This window comes from Astatotilapia calliptera, chromosome 1, assembly GCF_964374335.1.
Source record: "Astatotilapia calliptera chromosome 1, fAstCal68.1, whole genome shotgun sequence".
In the NCBI taxonomy this organism is placed as follows: Eukaryota; Metazoa; Chordata; class Actinopteri; order Cichliformes; family Cichlidae; genus Astatotilapia; species Astatotilapia calliptera.
Window position 1 is genome coordinate 22970772 of NC_137422.1, and position 15761 is coordinate 22986532.

General features: G+C 39.1%; 1 protein-coding gene across 2 annotated transcripts in view; it reads right to left on the minus strand.

The window, feature by feature from the left end:
- Nucleotides 1-15761, minus strand: part of ap1g1 (adaptor related protein complex 1 subunit gamma 1) — a 17786-nt gene continuing 2025 nt past the window's right edge. For both annotated transcript variants that reach the window (XM_080298530.1, XM_026168648.2), the window contains exons 2-23: nt 10493-10696; nt 10269-10393; nt 9890-10031; nt 9611-9707; nt 8566-8642; nt 6328-6423; nt 5483-5563; nt 5298-5396; nt 5163-5218; nt 4956-5069; nt 4714-4854; nt 4234-4288; nt 4003-4125; nt 3718-3807; nt 3495-3619; nt 3062-3166; nt 2767-2908; nt 2411-2537; nt 1900-2004; nt 1566-1726; nt 552-650; nt 1-438 (exon numbers count right to left, since the gene is read on the minus strand). In XM_080298530.1, the coding sequence (XP_080154656.1) occupies nt 337-438; nt 552-650; nt 1566-1726; nt 1900-2004; nt 2411-2537; nt 2767-2908; nt 3062-3166; nt 3495-3619; nt 3718-3807; nt 4003-4125; nt 4234-4288; nt 4714-4854; nt 4956-5069; nt 5163-5218; nt 5298-5396; nt 5483-5563; nt 6328-6423; nt 8566-8642; nt 9611-9707; nt 9890-10031; nt 10269-10393; nt 10493-10693 (2463 nt within the window). In that variant the 5' untranslated portion in view covers nt 10694-10696 and the 3' untranslated portion in view covers nt 1-336. The remainder of the gene's footprint in view (nt 439-551; nt 651-1565; nt 1727-1899; nt 2005-2410; nt 2538-2766; nt 2909-3061; nt 3167-3494; nt 3620-3717; nt 3808-4002; nt 4126-4233; nt 4289-4713; nt 4855-4955; nt 5070-5162; nt 5219-5297; nt 5397-5482; nt 5564-6327; nt 6424-8565; nt 8643-9610; nt 9708-9889; nt 10032-10268; nt 10394-10492; nt 10697-15761) is intronic.

Genomic DNA, 15761 nt, shown 5'->3' on the forward strand with positions numbered 1-15761 from the left:
TGCTTTTGTGGGTGATGTCGGTGCCGGGCAAAGGGTGTGTGTGAGAGAAACATACTAATCAAAGAGATCAGGAAACCAATTAAGAAAAACAAATAAGAAAAGTTCATTGATTGATATGTTTACCCAATTATTCGTGTGATGTCAATAGTCAATAGGGTCTTCGTAACATCTGCATTTTTCTCCTGTATTCAATGCTTTGCTGCTCCCCATGCAACTTGAGGGCAGCTGTCTGCACTGATGTCACGGGGGGCCGTTGGAAGAAAGGTGGGAGGTGAAAGGAAAATCGTTTTCATAGTTCCCTTGCTTGGGGCTTTTGAGAGCAACAGGAGCAGCTCATCACTGCCAGGACTGAGGGGGGAAGTTATTAACCTCAGCCAGGTCTTGCACAGCTGAGCCTTTGTGGGTGTACGTCAGCTTGATCCTCATTCGTAGTTGTTGCTGAAATTTGGGAGGGGTGGATGGATTTATAAAAAAGGAAACTCCTCATGAGGACAAAAAGAAAAAACAAAAACAAATATGTATTCATTACAATCTGAGAAAAAGAAACTCACCTTCTGTGGGTTGAGTACTCTGATGACCTGTGTGACAGTTCCCTGGTTAAGTGTTGGGACGACATTACTGCTAGGGGAAAGGAGCTGCAGCTGGAATGTCTGACAAACAGAGAGGGGACGGCGAGTTAGATGAAAATTTAATGATACCACAGAAGAATTGGGGTCATAAGAGCAGCTTAAAATACGGACACTAGACAGCAACTGATCGATGGTCACTCGAAGCCACTCATCACCACTTTATCAAATTTATTCATTAGATAAGATGACTGTAAAATATTCCATGGCACATATGCAAGGAGGGTGGTCAACTTACACCCACTAGGCCCCCCCTTTGCAGTATGCGGGCAGAAACCCTGGTTTTATTTAAATCAACATAACCGGATATTACTTTAAGACTACAAAAATAAGAGCGCATAGTGAGACTTCACTTAAATTACACTCATAGGAACGTCAACATTAGAATATAAAAACTGTACATTTCCCCATGAAACTAACAGTATTGTTTTAAAAGCCCATTACTATGGAAAAATACTATTTGAAGAGTTGAGAAGTTTGAAGATAAATCAGGTAAACAAGAGACCACAGGGCAGTTACTAAAGATCCAGTAACAGCAACAGTTACCACAACATAAATATTAACTAAAGTACTAACAGCAATGTGTCATGTGATCTGAAAAAAATAAGCATTCCTGCATTAAATAATAATTAAACACAACTAGTTGAGAGTACTGCGGATAACAGAGAAAAACAGCATACCAAAGACACTGCAAGTCTATTAATAATTAATTCCCACTAGCACTGACTGCTCAGTGTTTCCAGCTTACAGATCCAATATTTACAACATTCATGCAGGTTCAGCCTACAGAACAAGCACATTATTGGCACTGTGAGTTACTGAATAAGCCTAATGTCAGTGGAAACCCATTTACATAATGGAGCTAAATGAAAACGAACACTGTCGTGATTAGGAATTAACTACACTTTCGTCACATAATACCCGTGTTGGGCTGCTCACCTTTGGTACTGCAGCCTGAAAAACAAAATCGGTCATGTCTGCTTCTGTCGAGTTGGATGCGTGGATAGTGATAACCGCGATGTTGGGGTTGGGGTTAGCTCTCTCAAATGTAAAGTCTATTTTCAGGCCATTCTTGTTGTACGCCGTCATAGGAGGGATACCTATACAGAGAGGAGCAGATGATTAAAAAATGTAGATGTTAAAGTACTAACGCTTCACAGGTTGGGTAAGTCCAGAAAAAAAAAAATGACCAAGTGCTGTATTATGTAAGGATTGTGTCATAAAATTGTGTATATGTGGCAGTGGATGGTCAAGGTGAGAAACATACTCTCACCTGCAGCTGCAATGTCATTAAAAAGGGGCGGTGAGGTGAGGCCATCCAAGAGGAAAGCGGGTTGGGAAGAGGGCACTGAGGTTGCAGGAGCAGGGGCTGGACCGCCTGGGAAGGAGGAAGCAACATACGAGGGTTTAAGAGGACATGGACACAGAATGATGATATGCAGAGATTACTGATGTGTCATTTTCAAGGGGTTTAAGGGGGCATTGCAGCATTACTGAGCATGTGTTGTGTTCAGAATTAACATGATTATTATTATTATCCAGTCACACAATCACAGAAAAATCATAACTTTAGAAACATAGCTGGAATAAAAGTGGCAAGTGAGAATGCTGATATACATGGTCCAACATTTTGGGTATCTGCTTTACTTTTCAAGTACTGCTGTAATCACTGCAAGTGCAATTTCTAGTTCATTAAGCAAAAAGTCAAACTCAAGTTTTATAGCAGGCTCTTAAAAAAATAAATAAATAAAAGGTGTAATAAATGTGTAAACAGAGTACTCTACCACTAAGTGAGAGGTCACCCAGTAGATCAAGCAGCTCTCCTCCTGCTGAAGCTGGCTTAGTGGGCACCGTGGTCTGAATTACCGGCACCACATCGTTACCACCCAGCAAGTCTAATAAATCATTAGCCTGTGGAATGGGGACAAGACATTAACATGATAAGTACATGTATACCATTTTTAATGATACTACAAAAATAAAATACTCATCAACAGACTTAAATGAAGCTGGTTCTAAATTCAATAAAAATATGGTTTCTTAAAAAAACTTAAGACAAATAGATCTATCCTGTTAATTGTTCATTTGACTACAGATGTGTGTTTTTCGTGATAATATAAAGGCTGAAAACAGTTCTTACCTGGTTGGTTGGCTGGGTGACGGGTGGTGGATGTTTTGCTTCCACAACAGACGGCTCAGCCTCCCCATTAGTCTGTACAATCTCTGTGGGGCCATTAGAAGCAGTTTTCTCCATAATGGGCATTCGCTCTAAGAGAGCTGGCCTATTGTCAGGGAACAAACAAGGACAAAAGACAGACCAAACTCAACCACTTGAGCTTTTTTTTTTTCCCTTTTCTTTCCCCGCCCTTAAATCTACTCAGTGCTACAATGTGCCCGTCACAGATATGAGTAATTTCCTAGTAAAGTAGTTTCACCTCATATGGTCATATTTCTTGAAAAGCGCATTGTACTCCACAGCTCTCTGCTGAAGCTCCACATCGATGCTACTGCCATATATCGAGACCACCTTCTTGATTCGACTGAAACAAAAAGTGAAGGTAGAGCTGGTTATTACACAAACTTTATTTCTTACTTCATTTTATTATTATTTTCAAAACATGGATTGTTTTTCAAACACACTCGAGCTTAAAAAGTGAGACACAAGTGCTTTATGTATTATGACGCTATGTCTTGTTATTTCTTATTACCAATAATAAACACTCATATATTTAGGGCCCACTGAAAACCCCTTCAAACTGTCTCAAAGGAAATGCTGCACTGAATAACACATGTAACCATCTTAAGATCATGTGACAGTAAGTCAAAAGAAAGACTTAGCCACTGTAAGTTTAAAAAGCCATTACTCACTTTACACTAGTGAAGCGAGTAGACAGCTTCATGATAGCTGTAAGGGCGTAACCCCGGGTCACAGGTGTGGACAGGTTGGACACCAGGAGGCCTTCCAGCACGTCCAGAACCTCATCCTCAGTCACCTTTGTTCAAAAAGAAAAGAGGAAAACAGAAAATCTCATGAGCAGGTTATATCATCTTAAATCTTGTTTTTGTATATGCTCTTGAGATGTTTGTGTACCTGGATTGGCTCCTCCTCTTCACACTGCCCAGACACAAGCAGGTCCCCATACTCTCCTATGCACCAGGATGCTACCTGCACTAGAGGTTGCTACACAACACAGAAATAGAAATCACCCTCTCACACTAGTTTGAAATACCAAAGTTTTGTTATGTAATACATTCTATTAATGTATGCTACAAAAAAATTAATAAATAAAAAATATGGAGACATCACAAATCTAAGCATGACCCAAACAAGAAATGCTGCGAGAACTTGCAGGTTGCTACAAACACGGAGACGAACCTGTGAGATGTCATCCAGCAGAGCTTTGTAAAGTCTCTGTACTGTGTAGGCGTGCATCTCCACGCTGTTTGTGATGAGCTGGATGAGGTTAGGAACGGAGTCGTCTCGCACGTAGCTCCCTGCCTGGAAGGATGAGCAGAAACATCAATGAGAAACGCGAACAAACTACTAGTGAACTAAACAACAATCAAAGGACTTTTTAGGGATTAGAGTTTTGTGTATTTTACTTACGGTTGTCAGGACTCTCATAATGGTGTCTATGTGCCATCTTTTTGAAGGAGCATATCTGTAAGATAAACAATACACCCATTAGGCCCAGCAATGGACTAAAAATGTAAATGTATTAAATTCAGAAGAGCGTCGACTGCTAGGAGATAAATGCTGTCAGAGAATAAAGGTGTCAACAAAGTCTGTCAGACGATGGATCACTCATTGTATCATCATACAGCATTTCTGTGCTGGCCATAAAAAGAAAGATATATACTAGATTTTCTAATTCATATAGATACATTTAACTTGTACCAAGTAGTACCAAACCAGAACCTTTCATGCTTAAAGTACAGAAAACACACACAAAAAAAGAGAAAGTGAAACCCAGAAAACTTTAACAACCTTGAACATGACAAGGTCAGCCAGCATGTGTTTTACACTTCAACAAAGTAGCAGTGGCTAAACTTGTAAAGTGTGGTGAAGTCTGTATCAATGTCATACTTCTCAGCAGCTAGAAACACTCCTGATGCACAGTCTGCTTTGAATTCAGGGTCACAGGAGTCCAGGAAGTAGAGCAGCTCTTTCATCATGCCTCTAATGTTGTTGCCGTTCACAAGCGCAAAGCTCAGTTCCATTGCACGTCTACACAGTAATGAAAAACAGACGAGGGTCAGAAAAAAAAAAAGGCAAAAAACCCCCAAAACAGCATGACATGTTAAGTTATGTGTAGCACCGTGAATCACCTCTTGATGGACACGTCCAGGTCTTTTAAACAATCCACAATGGTGCTCCGATGTCTCTGCACTGCATTGTGGTCCGTTTGTACGGTCTTTAGTAGAGATGTCAATGCCACATATCTGAAGTTGATTAAAGAAATGTCGACAGGTTTTAATCAAACTTTAGATAAAATCGATGGCTTCAAGGTGAAATACTCCAGGCAATTTATTTACCTTATATTTTTGTCATTGTTAAGAAGGAAGCGACCTAATATGTTAATGGCCAAGACCTGTAAGAAAGAAACAAGCATTCAGATGAGTTAAAATTTTCAAAAAGATTCTCATAACCTTTTCCTAAAATGAACTCACCCTCAGTCCACTTTCAGACTTGATGTCCATTATAGTCAGTACAGTCTCGTACAGGATTGCATTGCCTACATTTTTACTTGTCTCTGTGTTTGTAGCAACCTGCAAGTATACAGACCGTGGATTTGTCAGAACAACACTTAATATGTGAGGACTTAAATCTAAGCAATATTTTTTCCAATTCCAACCTGCGCAAGAATGTCATTCATTGCTTCACTGGAGTCGTCATCACCCTTGCCTAAAATTCGCAGTAGTCTCAATATCCGCACCTAAGAAAAAGAAGAAGCAGCAGTCCTGTCAAATGTGATTTACTTTATTGTTACTCACAAGCCGCTCCTTGCTTGCTGCCATTTTCTCTCAACAGCCAATCATTGGCAGCAACTCAATGCATCTGTGGTCAAGACAACCTGCTGAAATTCATACCAAGTGTGAGAATGAGGAAGAAATAACTATAAACCTGCTTGCTGGTGCCAGCCAGGCAGAGTATTTTAGCAACTGCTCTACTCAGATTTCCCCACACAAACTTCCCAAGGATTTACAGAGAAAGATTTTTTTAAAACTGAAAATCCAGTGAGCTACAATTCTCTAGGTAAAAACATCTTGCTGATACCAGAGTTCAGAGGAGAATGGCCAGACATGTCAGGCAACAGTAATTCAAATAACCACTTGTTTCAGATACCAAGTACACCAATGACCTCTGAATATGTCAAACCTTGAAGCAGATGGGCTACAGAAGCAAGACAAAGACAAACAAAAAAACAAAAACAAAAACAAACACAAACACAAAAAAAAAAAACACCAGGGGAGGGAATCCTAACAGGATTCCCTCATTTTTGCTGGCCACGCCTGTCCCTTTATGACCACACTCACGTTGTTGAATATGTCCAATGAAGAATTAAGACAGTTCTGAAGTCAAAAGAGCTCCAACCTGATACTAGCCAGGTGTACCTAATAAAGAGTGCAGTGAGTCTAAATTCTAATGATGGTTAACTGTTGTACCGGGTAATTGTATAATGAAAAAAGTGAGATTTACCTGCAGGAAAGGGTCACTTATGCCTGACACATCATGCTCAGGAGAGTATCCAGACATTATTAGGTTCTTCAGGATTCTCACCAACTGTGGAACAAGCTACAAAAAACAAAAACGAGAAGAGGTGTCACAATATTTTGTTAAACTCTCTGAAATATGATTCTTTCAATCATTAATGTGTGTAACACTACTATTAATGTTTGAAGTTAACGATTTCTCAGTTAAAGCAGCAAGTTCTTATGCAATGCAAAAGGGGTTGGGATTCTTGTTTATTGATGCAGAGCAATATGGTTAAAACGTGTGTGACTAATTGAGATTGTGAAATCAAAAACTTGACTGTACAAATGTATTGGGTTAGAACATCTGGCTTCGAGAGAAAAAGAAACTCTGCATACACACTGCTATGATTTTGAGCATGGCTAAGCAAAGAGTAGTAGCACTAGTTTAAATTAATTCTAACATAAAGTGCATTAAAGCAGGAAACTTCCCATCACATTAATATCATCTATCCTACATAGTTTCAGTTTTTCAGGGCTTTAAAAACAAACAAAAAACAACTGGCCATCAAAGCATGACAGTTTGGGAAATAGTTTGGCATCTTACACAGCACTAAATCAGAAAACTGGGTACCATTTTCAACCATGCCTATTAGTGTAATAGGGATGGGATACATTTACTTTTGTGTTTCACTGGAGGGAAGCCAGAACTTAAATTGATGTGCAGGAAGAACTAAAATTTGTGCAAGAGGCAAAAAACTGCTTCACAGGGAAACTCGAAATTAGCACTACACGGGCAGCTTACAACACCAACTGTACAGTGATAGCCAAAACCAACAGAGGCGGTTAAGCCAACTTCAAGTCGGCAGACAGCAAAGTTAACTAGCAGTAGCTGGCTCTCCTGACTTGGTGTTCTTAGTAAGGTGAAGAGCATAAGAACTGAGGGCTGACTGTGATGACAGTTTGGTATCACTGATCTGCCGTGAATAAAGGTATCTTCAGCCAGGACATGTGGCGGTGTGATATCCCATACTTTGTGTGTTTTACCTCATTCGTATCCTTTAAGGAACAGAAGTTATATAGACAAAAATTTGTTTAGCAGTACAGTGCATGCAAGCCCAGTTGTTGTATATTCTTAAAAATTAAGGTGAGAAGCTTGCAGCATGTAAATAACAGTTAACAGTTCTGAGATGACAGAAGAACTTTTTGGTTTCCAATTTTACTTTCATGCTGCTTTGCTACATCAAGCTTTCCAGGCCATTTCACTTGACAAGATCTTTTTTTGCAGAAGGTACGACAAGAAAAAAGCAAATCCAAATCAGAGTAGGATATTAAAAGGAAATTTTAAATAGAAGACTGAGTTTGTCCTTAACATGACATCCCAGTGCAACTTTTGCCAAACTCTTTCTCAAAAGTCAAAAATAGCTAAGAAAGTTACTGATGTCACAAAATAAGCTTCCAAGCCTTTTCACAGTGATATTTAGTGAAAACATTGTTCACTGGTGACAACACCCGTGGCAATTACGTGGAAACACACCAACCTGACTGCCTCTAAATAGACACTGATCAAATGAGTGGCTTATTTGGCAAAAAAATTCAAAAACATTCAAAACAATAGTGAGAAATGTATCTGACAAATGGACCAAGAACTCTTTATAAGATTCAAAAACACCGACAGTAATGATCACCGTACAAGTTAAAGAAATTAAAAGATTTCTAAATTAAAACACAACATGACATTACTGAACACAAATCTGATTACATTTGAGGTGACTGTGAGGAGTGATTACTATTTACAGCATGCACCAGCTATGAGATCAGAATGTACTCTTACCTTCTCATTCTAACACAATGCAGGAATTGTAACAAAGACAAATGACAGAAAAAATATGAGGTAGATGTTAGGGAGGGGAAAACTGGAAATCATTCACTTTCAGAGAGCTTAAAAATAATGTTCAGATCATGAGCATGAGGAGTGAGGTCTCTGGCATAGTTTTGTTACACCTAGAGAGGGAAAGGTACAGTTGGTAGCAGTTGAAATACAAGAGGAAAAGACAGTGGTAGGAGATAAAAAGACTAAGACATACTCTGAATGTCGAGGAAACCTCTCAAACAGTTAAAATGCTTATCTAGCTTAGCTACAACAAAAGAAAAAGTGTAGGCAAAGGAAGAATGAAATGTGACGTAGGCCTTAAGACAAGTGCATAAGTAACTTCTTTAAGGTCCTTTAAAAAATAATCTGTACCTTTCTGAAGTGGGCCAGCATGTCAGGACTTCTTTCACACATCTCAGTGAGGAGGACAACTGATGTATGGAGAACACCTGGGGGACCAAACGATGACAGGATGACACCACTTTCAAGGAAAATGCTAGCGTGAGTTGTTTTGCTCTATGAATCACCCATTTGTTACTACAAAAAACAAAACAAATCAGTATTTAAACACTTTGATGGACAGTGAGCAGTCACACAGAGACTCAAGTCAGAAAAATATGCCATATATGGTAACTGTAACAGGTGACAGCACCATGCCTCTGACTTGAATATATCCAACAGGCTAATCATTCCCTTGTGACCTTATATTATTGCTACAAGGCTGAAAACTAATCTTAAGGACATCAGTGGAAAGCAGTGGCAGCTGTGTTTTCAAGCCACACAGTTGTAAATATGTCACATTATAAAAATAAATGTTGAAAGTTAGAAACTTGGTCACATTATCGATTTGACTGGGTGCTGGCAACATTCAGACACATGGTCTGTTAACGATATGCATGATTGTGGTTGCATAGGAAAGTCCACAGTACCAATACCTGACATTGCTTTGTGTATGTAGAAATCTATCTTGCAATACAGAGCAGTAACTTATAAAATAAAAATACAACTGCATAATGAGAAGCAAACATTACTGCACTGCCACAAAATGTTAAGAACAACTTATTTTATCTGTCCTCGGGATTCCCATACACTTGTTTGCCATACACCTACGGGTCATTTTTGACCCGAGGACAACACAAGGGTTAGAAAAACAACAACAACAACAAAAAAAGCCAAAACAACTTTTCCTTTGATATATCCTCTGTATGCTATAACACACGAGCCCCTGGAGTATCTGACAGACTCATTAATTCCACCACCCTCTGCAAAGGACGACAGAGAAAGGGCATCAGCTGCCCAGCTGTTATGAACAGACCAATATGAGTGGCAGGAAAGAGGACACACTCCGTTTTTGTGCAGGACAACCGCATTTCCCCATGAGCCAGCAACTGCATCCCGACAAACCATTTACACTTACCGTGGTTCTTCTCGCTCAGCAGGTTTTTTGTTGCTGGAAGGAACATTTCCATGAGTTCTGGGACCTTCCTGATGACATGTACGGCGCACAATGCCGCCTGTAGACAAATATACAAATATTTAAATAAGATATGCTGAAGCCGTTCACACAATCTCTCCTTTTTTTTTTAAGTGTTGGGTGTGGTGTTAAGTGCTCAGCACACATACCTACCTTTCACCCCCAACACATTAATAAAGTAGTAGTAGTAGATAATTAAAACATGACAAGAGTAAAGCTCACCTTTTTCCTTAAGTAGGAGTTGGACGTTTTAAGCAGCTTCTCGACCTCTCCTGCCAGGTCACGACACATTTCTGAAGAACCCATGCAGCCTAAAGTACACAACGCCAGGCCCTGGACATACTGTGTGCTGTGATTCAAATCACTGGTGTGGGAGAAGAGAGTCAAATAAGTCACGGAAACAAAGAGTCACTTTATATGCTATACCAGAGAGGAGCATATGAATACTTCACAATCTTATGAAGACTATGAAGAAGTCGATGAAGAAGGTTTTCAACTGTGTTCAGGGGACCATAAACTCATATTTTAAGTACTGGACTAAAAATTTTTTTTTTTTTTAATTTAAGTGCGCGTGTCTTAACCCAGTGTAGCCTCCACTTACTTCTTAATGCAATTTGTCATTAGGAGATGGACATCCTGCCTCTCGTCCAAAAGCAGCATAGCTCCCAAATAACCTATTCGTTTGTCAGTGAACTTCTGGGATGCAATCAGCTTCAGACACTCCAACTAAAAGGAAAAAAACCGCATCATCAAACTATTCAGAGGTGCAAACTTAAAACTCCTTTGTATACATACTGCCCCCCCCCCCAACATAACCAAACATACCTGTCCAAAGTGCGCTGGGTAGCCCAACATGTGCATATAAAGCAACTTTGCGACATTTCTGCAACGGTACGTATTGTCTTCCTCTCTAAAGGACGAGCGGATAGCAGCACACTCTTTCTGGATCATCTCACGCTCCTCTGCCTGGGTCCGTGCTGTCCGGATAGTCCGGATCAGCTCCCGCAGTCTGATCGGAGCTGGCATTCTCTGGAAAACACAAAGAAAGGAAACCAGTTGGCATCAGGACAGATTTCACTAATGGAGAAAAGCTACAATTCTGAAATTTAAGACAAATATAGAACTCTCCAGTCTGCAGCATGGTATGTCACTTTTTTTTACCTAAAATATGACAACGTATACTAGAAACCAAGAAAGGGTTTTAGCTGCTGTGCATGTAGGCAGAAATGTAGGTTTTACAGGTACCAATCAACAGTCTAGACTTCACTTCCTAAAATGTTCGCTGAAACTACAATCATAAATTTTACTTGGGTAGCAAGAATAACAAAAGGATTTTATGTTTTTAGGAATAAAAAGTATTTGTCAGTTTTCCAGTAAAACAGACTAATTAAAAAAAATCCATGTTGTGTAAGATTTGACTTTAGGTGGAAACTGTCTCTTTTGTTTAGATCTTTTTAAAAAAATAAAAGTGCAAAGGCAAAGAAGAAATGGTGAAATTCAATCCTTGCACAAAGAAGCTTCTAAGCAAACACAAGCTACAGAAAGATGTTTAAATATTTATGAAGGCACATGCTTGCTTGAAAATCAACTTTTATGTGTTTGCATCTACCAATTACCCGAAACTACACTTTACCAAAACAGATCCAAGAGCTACAAAGATGAAAACATGAATTGCAAACTGCATGTTAAATGAACTCTTCGATGAGGCAAATCTAGCACTAATATGAATATCACAAGAAAGCTGTGAGCCAATGCAACAAACCTCGGGGAAGCTTTTGCCATCCTCTAGAGGAAACTCACCCGGATATTATCCATACTTTATCAAGTCTACTTTCATTTTATACAAGCACAGAACACCGTTTCGTTGGCAGGGTCTGAGATTTTTTTAACATGTTAGGAGAGAGCTATTCCGGTCTGTACCAGTGAGTAAATTATCTTAAATGACCGGGGTTTAATGATTACTACAGCACAGAGACTGAGAGCAAAGTCAGTTAAATTTATTTAATATGCAGCCCAGCAAATGTCAGGTTGTTGGAGCAGACGTGAGGCTTGCAAAATATGCTCAGCCAAATTGAATTTAACACAATAACATTTTAGAGAATATTTAAGTTAAAAACCAAGTTTTTAACTAGGTTTATTCAGGTAATTTAACTAATGACCACACATTTCTAACATCCACCTTAATTTTAACTGTCAAATAAACTGGAAAGTTATTAATTGTGGTGTTTTACTGAGCAATAGGTACATTTTGTCTCCCATCTAATGGAAAGCTTTTATGTAGTAGGATGCAGGACATAATTAAGCTGCTACTGCAACAGAAATGATGGTAATTACTTGATGAGCAAAGCCATAACTCTATCCAACTCCAGCTATGCAGTGCTGAAGTGGGAACATAATGCACTCTGACATATGAACCAGAGCAAAGAGCTGATGGCCTAGCAGATCCACAACATTTTTCAGGAACAATCTCACGTATTGGTTGTGTTGCACACAAACAGTGACTTCGCCACAGTTCCATACAATTTATACCAGCACTGAGGGCATGAGTAATGCAATATTCCACATACAATACGTGTTGCCAGAGGCATGCACTGAGGCACCACTCCTGTTTTTCAGACATAACCTTCACATCAGCACTGGTTCAGGAGAAGTTGTCAAAATCTGGAAAAAAGAAATCTGAGTTTTTCCTTCTTTTGCTCCAAAGTTTTTTTCAAGACAAACTCATTTTCCTCACGGTCTCTTTGAAAGCCTCATTCAAACTGATACAACATTTCCCTCAGTATAATCTGTAAACAAACTTCTGTACAGATACAATATTATACTAAAAACAAACAAACAAACAAAAAACCCACATGATCGTAAATTCGTGTTTTCAACCCTGAAGCTACAGAAACAGAGGTGCATGACCGGCCAAAACACAAAAGGACGGTTCGCGCCAGCAGATGACGTCACTTTTGGTGTGCACCGCTGTTGCAGAAGGTGAGAACAGCAAGTTTAATGAGCCTGTCAGTCCTCTAAATGTGCGACTGCATCGATTAGTGCTTTATAAAATAATGTCTACGACCTTAACCGAGTAGCATACAGTAAAAAGATGGTTAGAAGTCACAGGCTTTCCTTGGTTTTATTGTCTAGATCAGCGATTCCCAAAGTGTGGACCAGGGACCGCTGCTAGGCTGTGAAGGCACTGCAGGTGGACTGCAGTATAAGTAAGTGAATTAATTTAAGTTGCACTTAAGTTTGTGTCCAAGTGGTAGGTTTGTCACACATTGGCCTGCATATGACTGGTTAGCATTACCAATTTACAGCCAACACCCTTTCGCTTGTTTTTGAAGATTTGAGATCGGCTGGTTTTTAAGTGGGCCACAGCACTCTTGACTTTGGAAATAGTCGATCTTGATAAGCACAAGGATTTTAATAACATTCACAAAACAAAAATGATTATATTTTTGTTTCATAAACAATCTCATACTAGCAGGAAAAAAAGAAGTTTTATAAAACAGTGACACACAGTAATTTAACATATTTTTTTATTCATTTTGTAGTCAAGAGAGAATTTATCCCTCAGAGGCAATTACTGCTGTCACGATAAATATTTGCTTTTGAGTTTTTGACTTTTGTCCTCCTCAAACATCTTAATGAACCATAAGTGACACTGTATGAAACAAGAAAAACAGATCAACCGTGTGGCTCTATTAAATCATTACACGAACACATAATGAAATCAAGCCTCTGATTTATCCACAACAGCTCTGTCATGTCTTATGGAAATCATATGTTGTCAGTGTAACAAGAAATGTACAATCTCTGACTGTTTAGAACAGGCTTTTATGTAACCAAATACAAACTTTACATCTGTCTACAATATACCTGATTACATTGGCCAGTATTCAGCAGAAGCTAGATTTTTTTCATCTGAATGAATAAAGAGGGGCGGAAAAAACTCCTTAACATTTCGTTATTAACGCTAACACTTGTGGGATCAAAGGAAATCCTCTGAAATTATGCCAGTCTGAAGGAAATAAGGACACACACACACACACACACACACACACACACACACACACACACACACACACACACACACACACGAGGAATGAGAACATCCTTTGCTGAGTAAGGTGGTGGCTTGTGGACAATCTAAGAATTCACTTTGATCAAAGAAGAATAGGAAGGGTGGTCAGGCAAGGCCACACTTTAATAAAGCCAGAGACTTACTGTTCATCTTAACACCGTTTAAATTACCTGCACTGAATGGACCCAGTGTTGGGCTCCATTAATCATGGCTCCCCGACTCTTGCTGTGCTCATAATCAAATGTGTACACATTAAAGAACGTAAATCCAGCCACTGCTGAGAGCTGATTAAATTACAGTTTCACATTCTTGCAGTTGCAAAACAGCAGCACATTCTTCTACAAACAAAATATCAATTTTAATTGCAAATTACTGACATTGCCTTCAGATGAACAGTGTAGTTTGCCTTCTCATCCACAGATGAATGTGAAACTGCGGTGGGGAAGCAAGCTTGTTCAACACTTGTCGAGCGACAGCTTTTAGTTCACTTTATTGTTCCTCACTACAAAGACCAAATTTTGTAAAATTGTTTCTGTTCTTATCAAAGGTTTTTGGCCTTAAATGAGTTTCGGGAGGCTTAATTCACTAAACAACACTTTGTTTTTTCCTTTACCAAATAACCAGAAATAACAAGAAAATGGAGCAACTTCTATTTTGTAAGGCAACAACCCCTCAAAGGCCCGTTTCGAGCTAGGATAAACCCTGATAATATTTATATACAAGAAGAACAGCTGTTATACTGCATCCAGATTGCTTTGGACATTTTTACACTCCTCAGACCATATAAAAGCCTAACACTATGAGTTATCGCATGCATCTGCTGACATGTTTTGCATACACTGAAACATTCATAGAAGAGCTAACCCAAATCTGTTTTCAAAGAGCCTGACAACCAGCAACAGGTTAAAAAGCACGTAACACTTCCCATTTACCACAGGGAGCAGTCACCCTGTCGAGACACAAAGAACCACTTTTTTTTTTTTTTGTGGTTTTAGATTATATTCCTAAATGCCACAAGCACTGTATGGGTAGAAATAGAAAGCATGATGTAACATCCATTTATGCTGTCTTTTTTCCCTTTTTTAAAGAACTGCACATTTAAAGTAGACAAAAAGGTCAGACAGCTCCAAAAAGAACCATATACAGAGCTGTGACTGGCAAACTTTGGCAGACTGCATAGGGTTTTTGTTTTTTTTCTTCCTCTCACCATTCAGCTAGACATCAAGACGTTCTAAATTAAATAATACCAACACAGACTATTCTACTGCTTCTTTTATAACCAACTATAGATGCTCGGCTTTACAGAGCTACAAATAACTAAACACTGAAGTTCAAACGTGAGTATCAGCTTTGACATGGATTACATTTACACCTTGGTTCCTATGTGCACATTCAAATGTTGAGTACCGTACTTGTGTATGGGGAAGAAGCACTCGTAATAGTCAAAATATTCTGTTGGGTGTTTTACATGTACTCACTCCAGACCTTTATGGTTTTCCAGATTTTGTTTTCCTCTCTTAGCAAACATGCAGAGATCAGACAGATCAAAAAGCCTGCCGATTTCTACATCTATGTGCAACTGCAAATAGTCATTTTACTGTTGCAGCTACCACGCCTTTCTTCTACCACTTAAAAAATCTTAACCTGCTGAAGACAACACTGAAAATAGAGAAATTGCTTTTTTTTGACTGAGGATCAAAAGAGCCATCAAAGAGCCAATAATGAGATCAACTTTAAGTTCAGAGACTCTGAAGGTACACAGGAGATCTACAAAGGTCTGTGTGTGCCTTCACCATCAGTTGGAGTCAGTTAAGCTAAGCACTTCTTAATTTAGCTTTGTCAGCCTGCAAATTGACAAAGCCTGCTGGAAACTAGCCCTGCTTAGAACGGGTCTTTGGTAAGCTTTTCCTGCTCAAAACTAATCAGAGGCAAAATGTGCAACAACCCCAATGCTAAAATGAGGAGGAAAAAAGACAAAATAACAAATGGCATTTACAGTACCTTATTTATCACTAAGTTTGT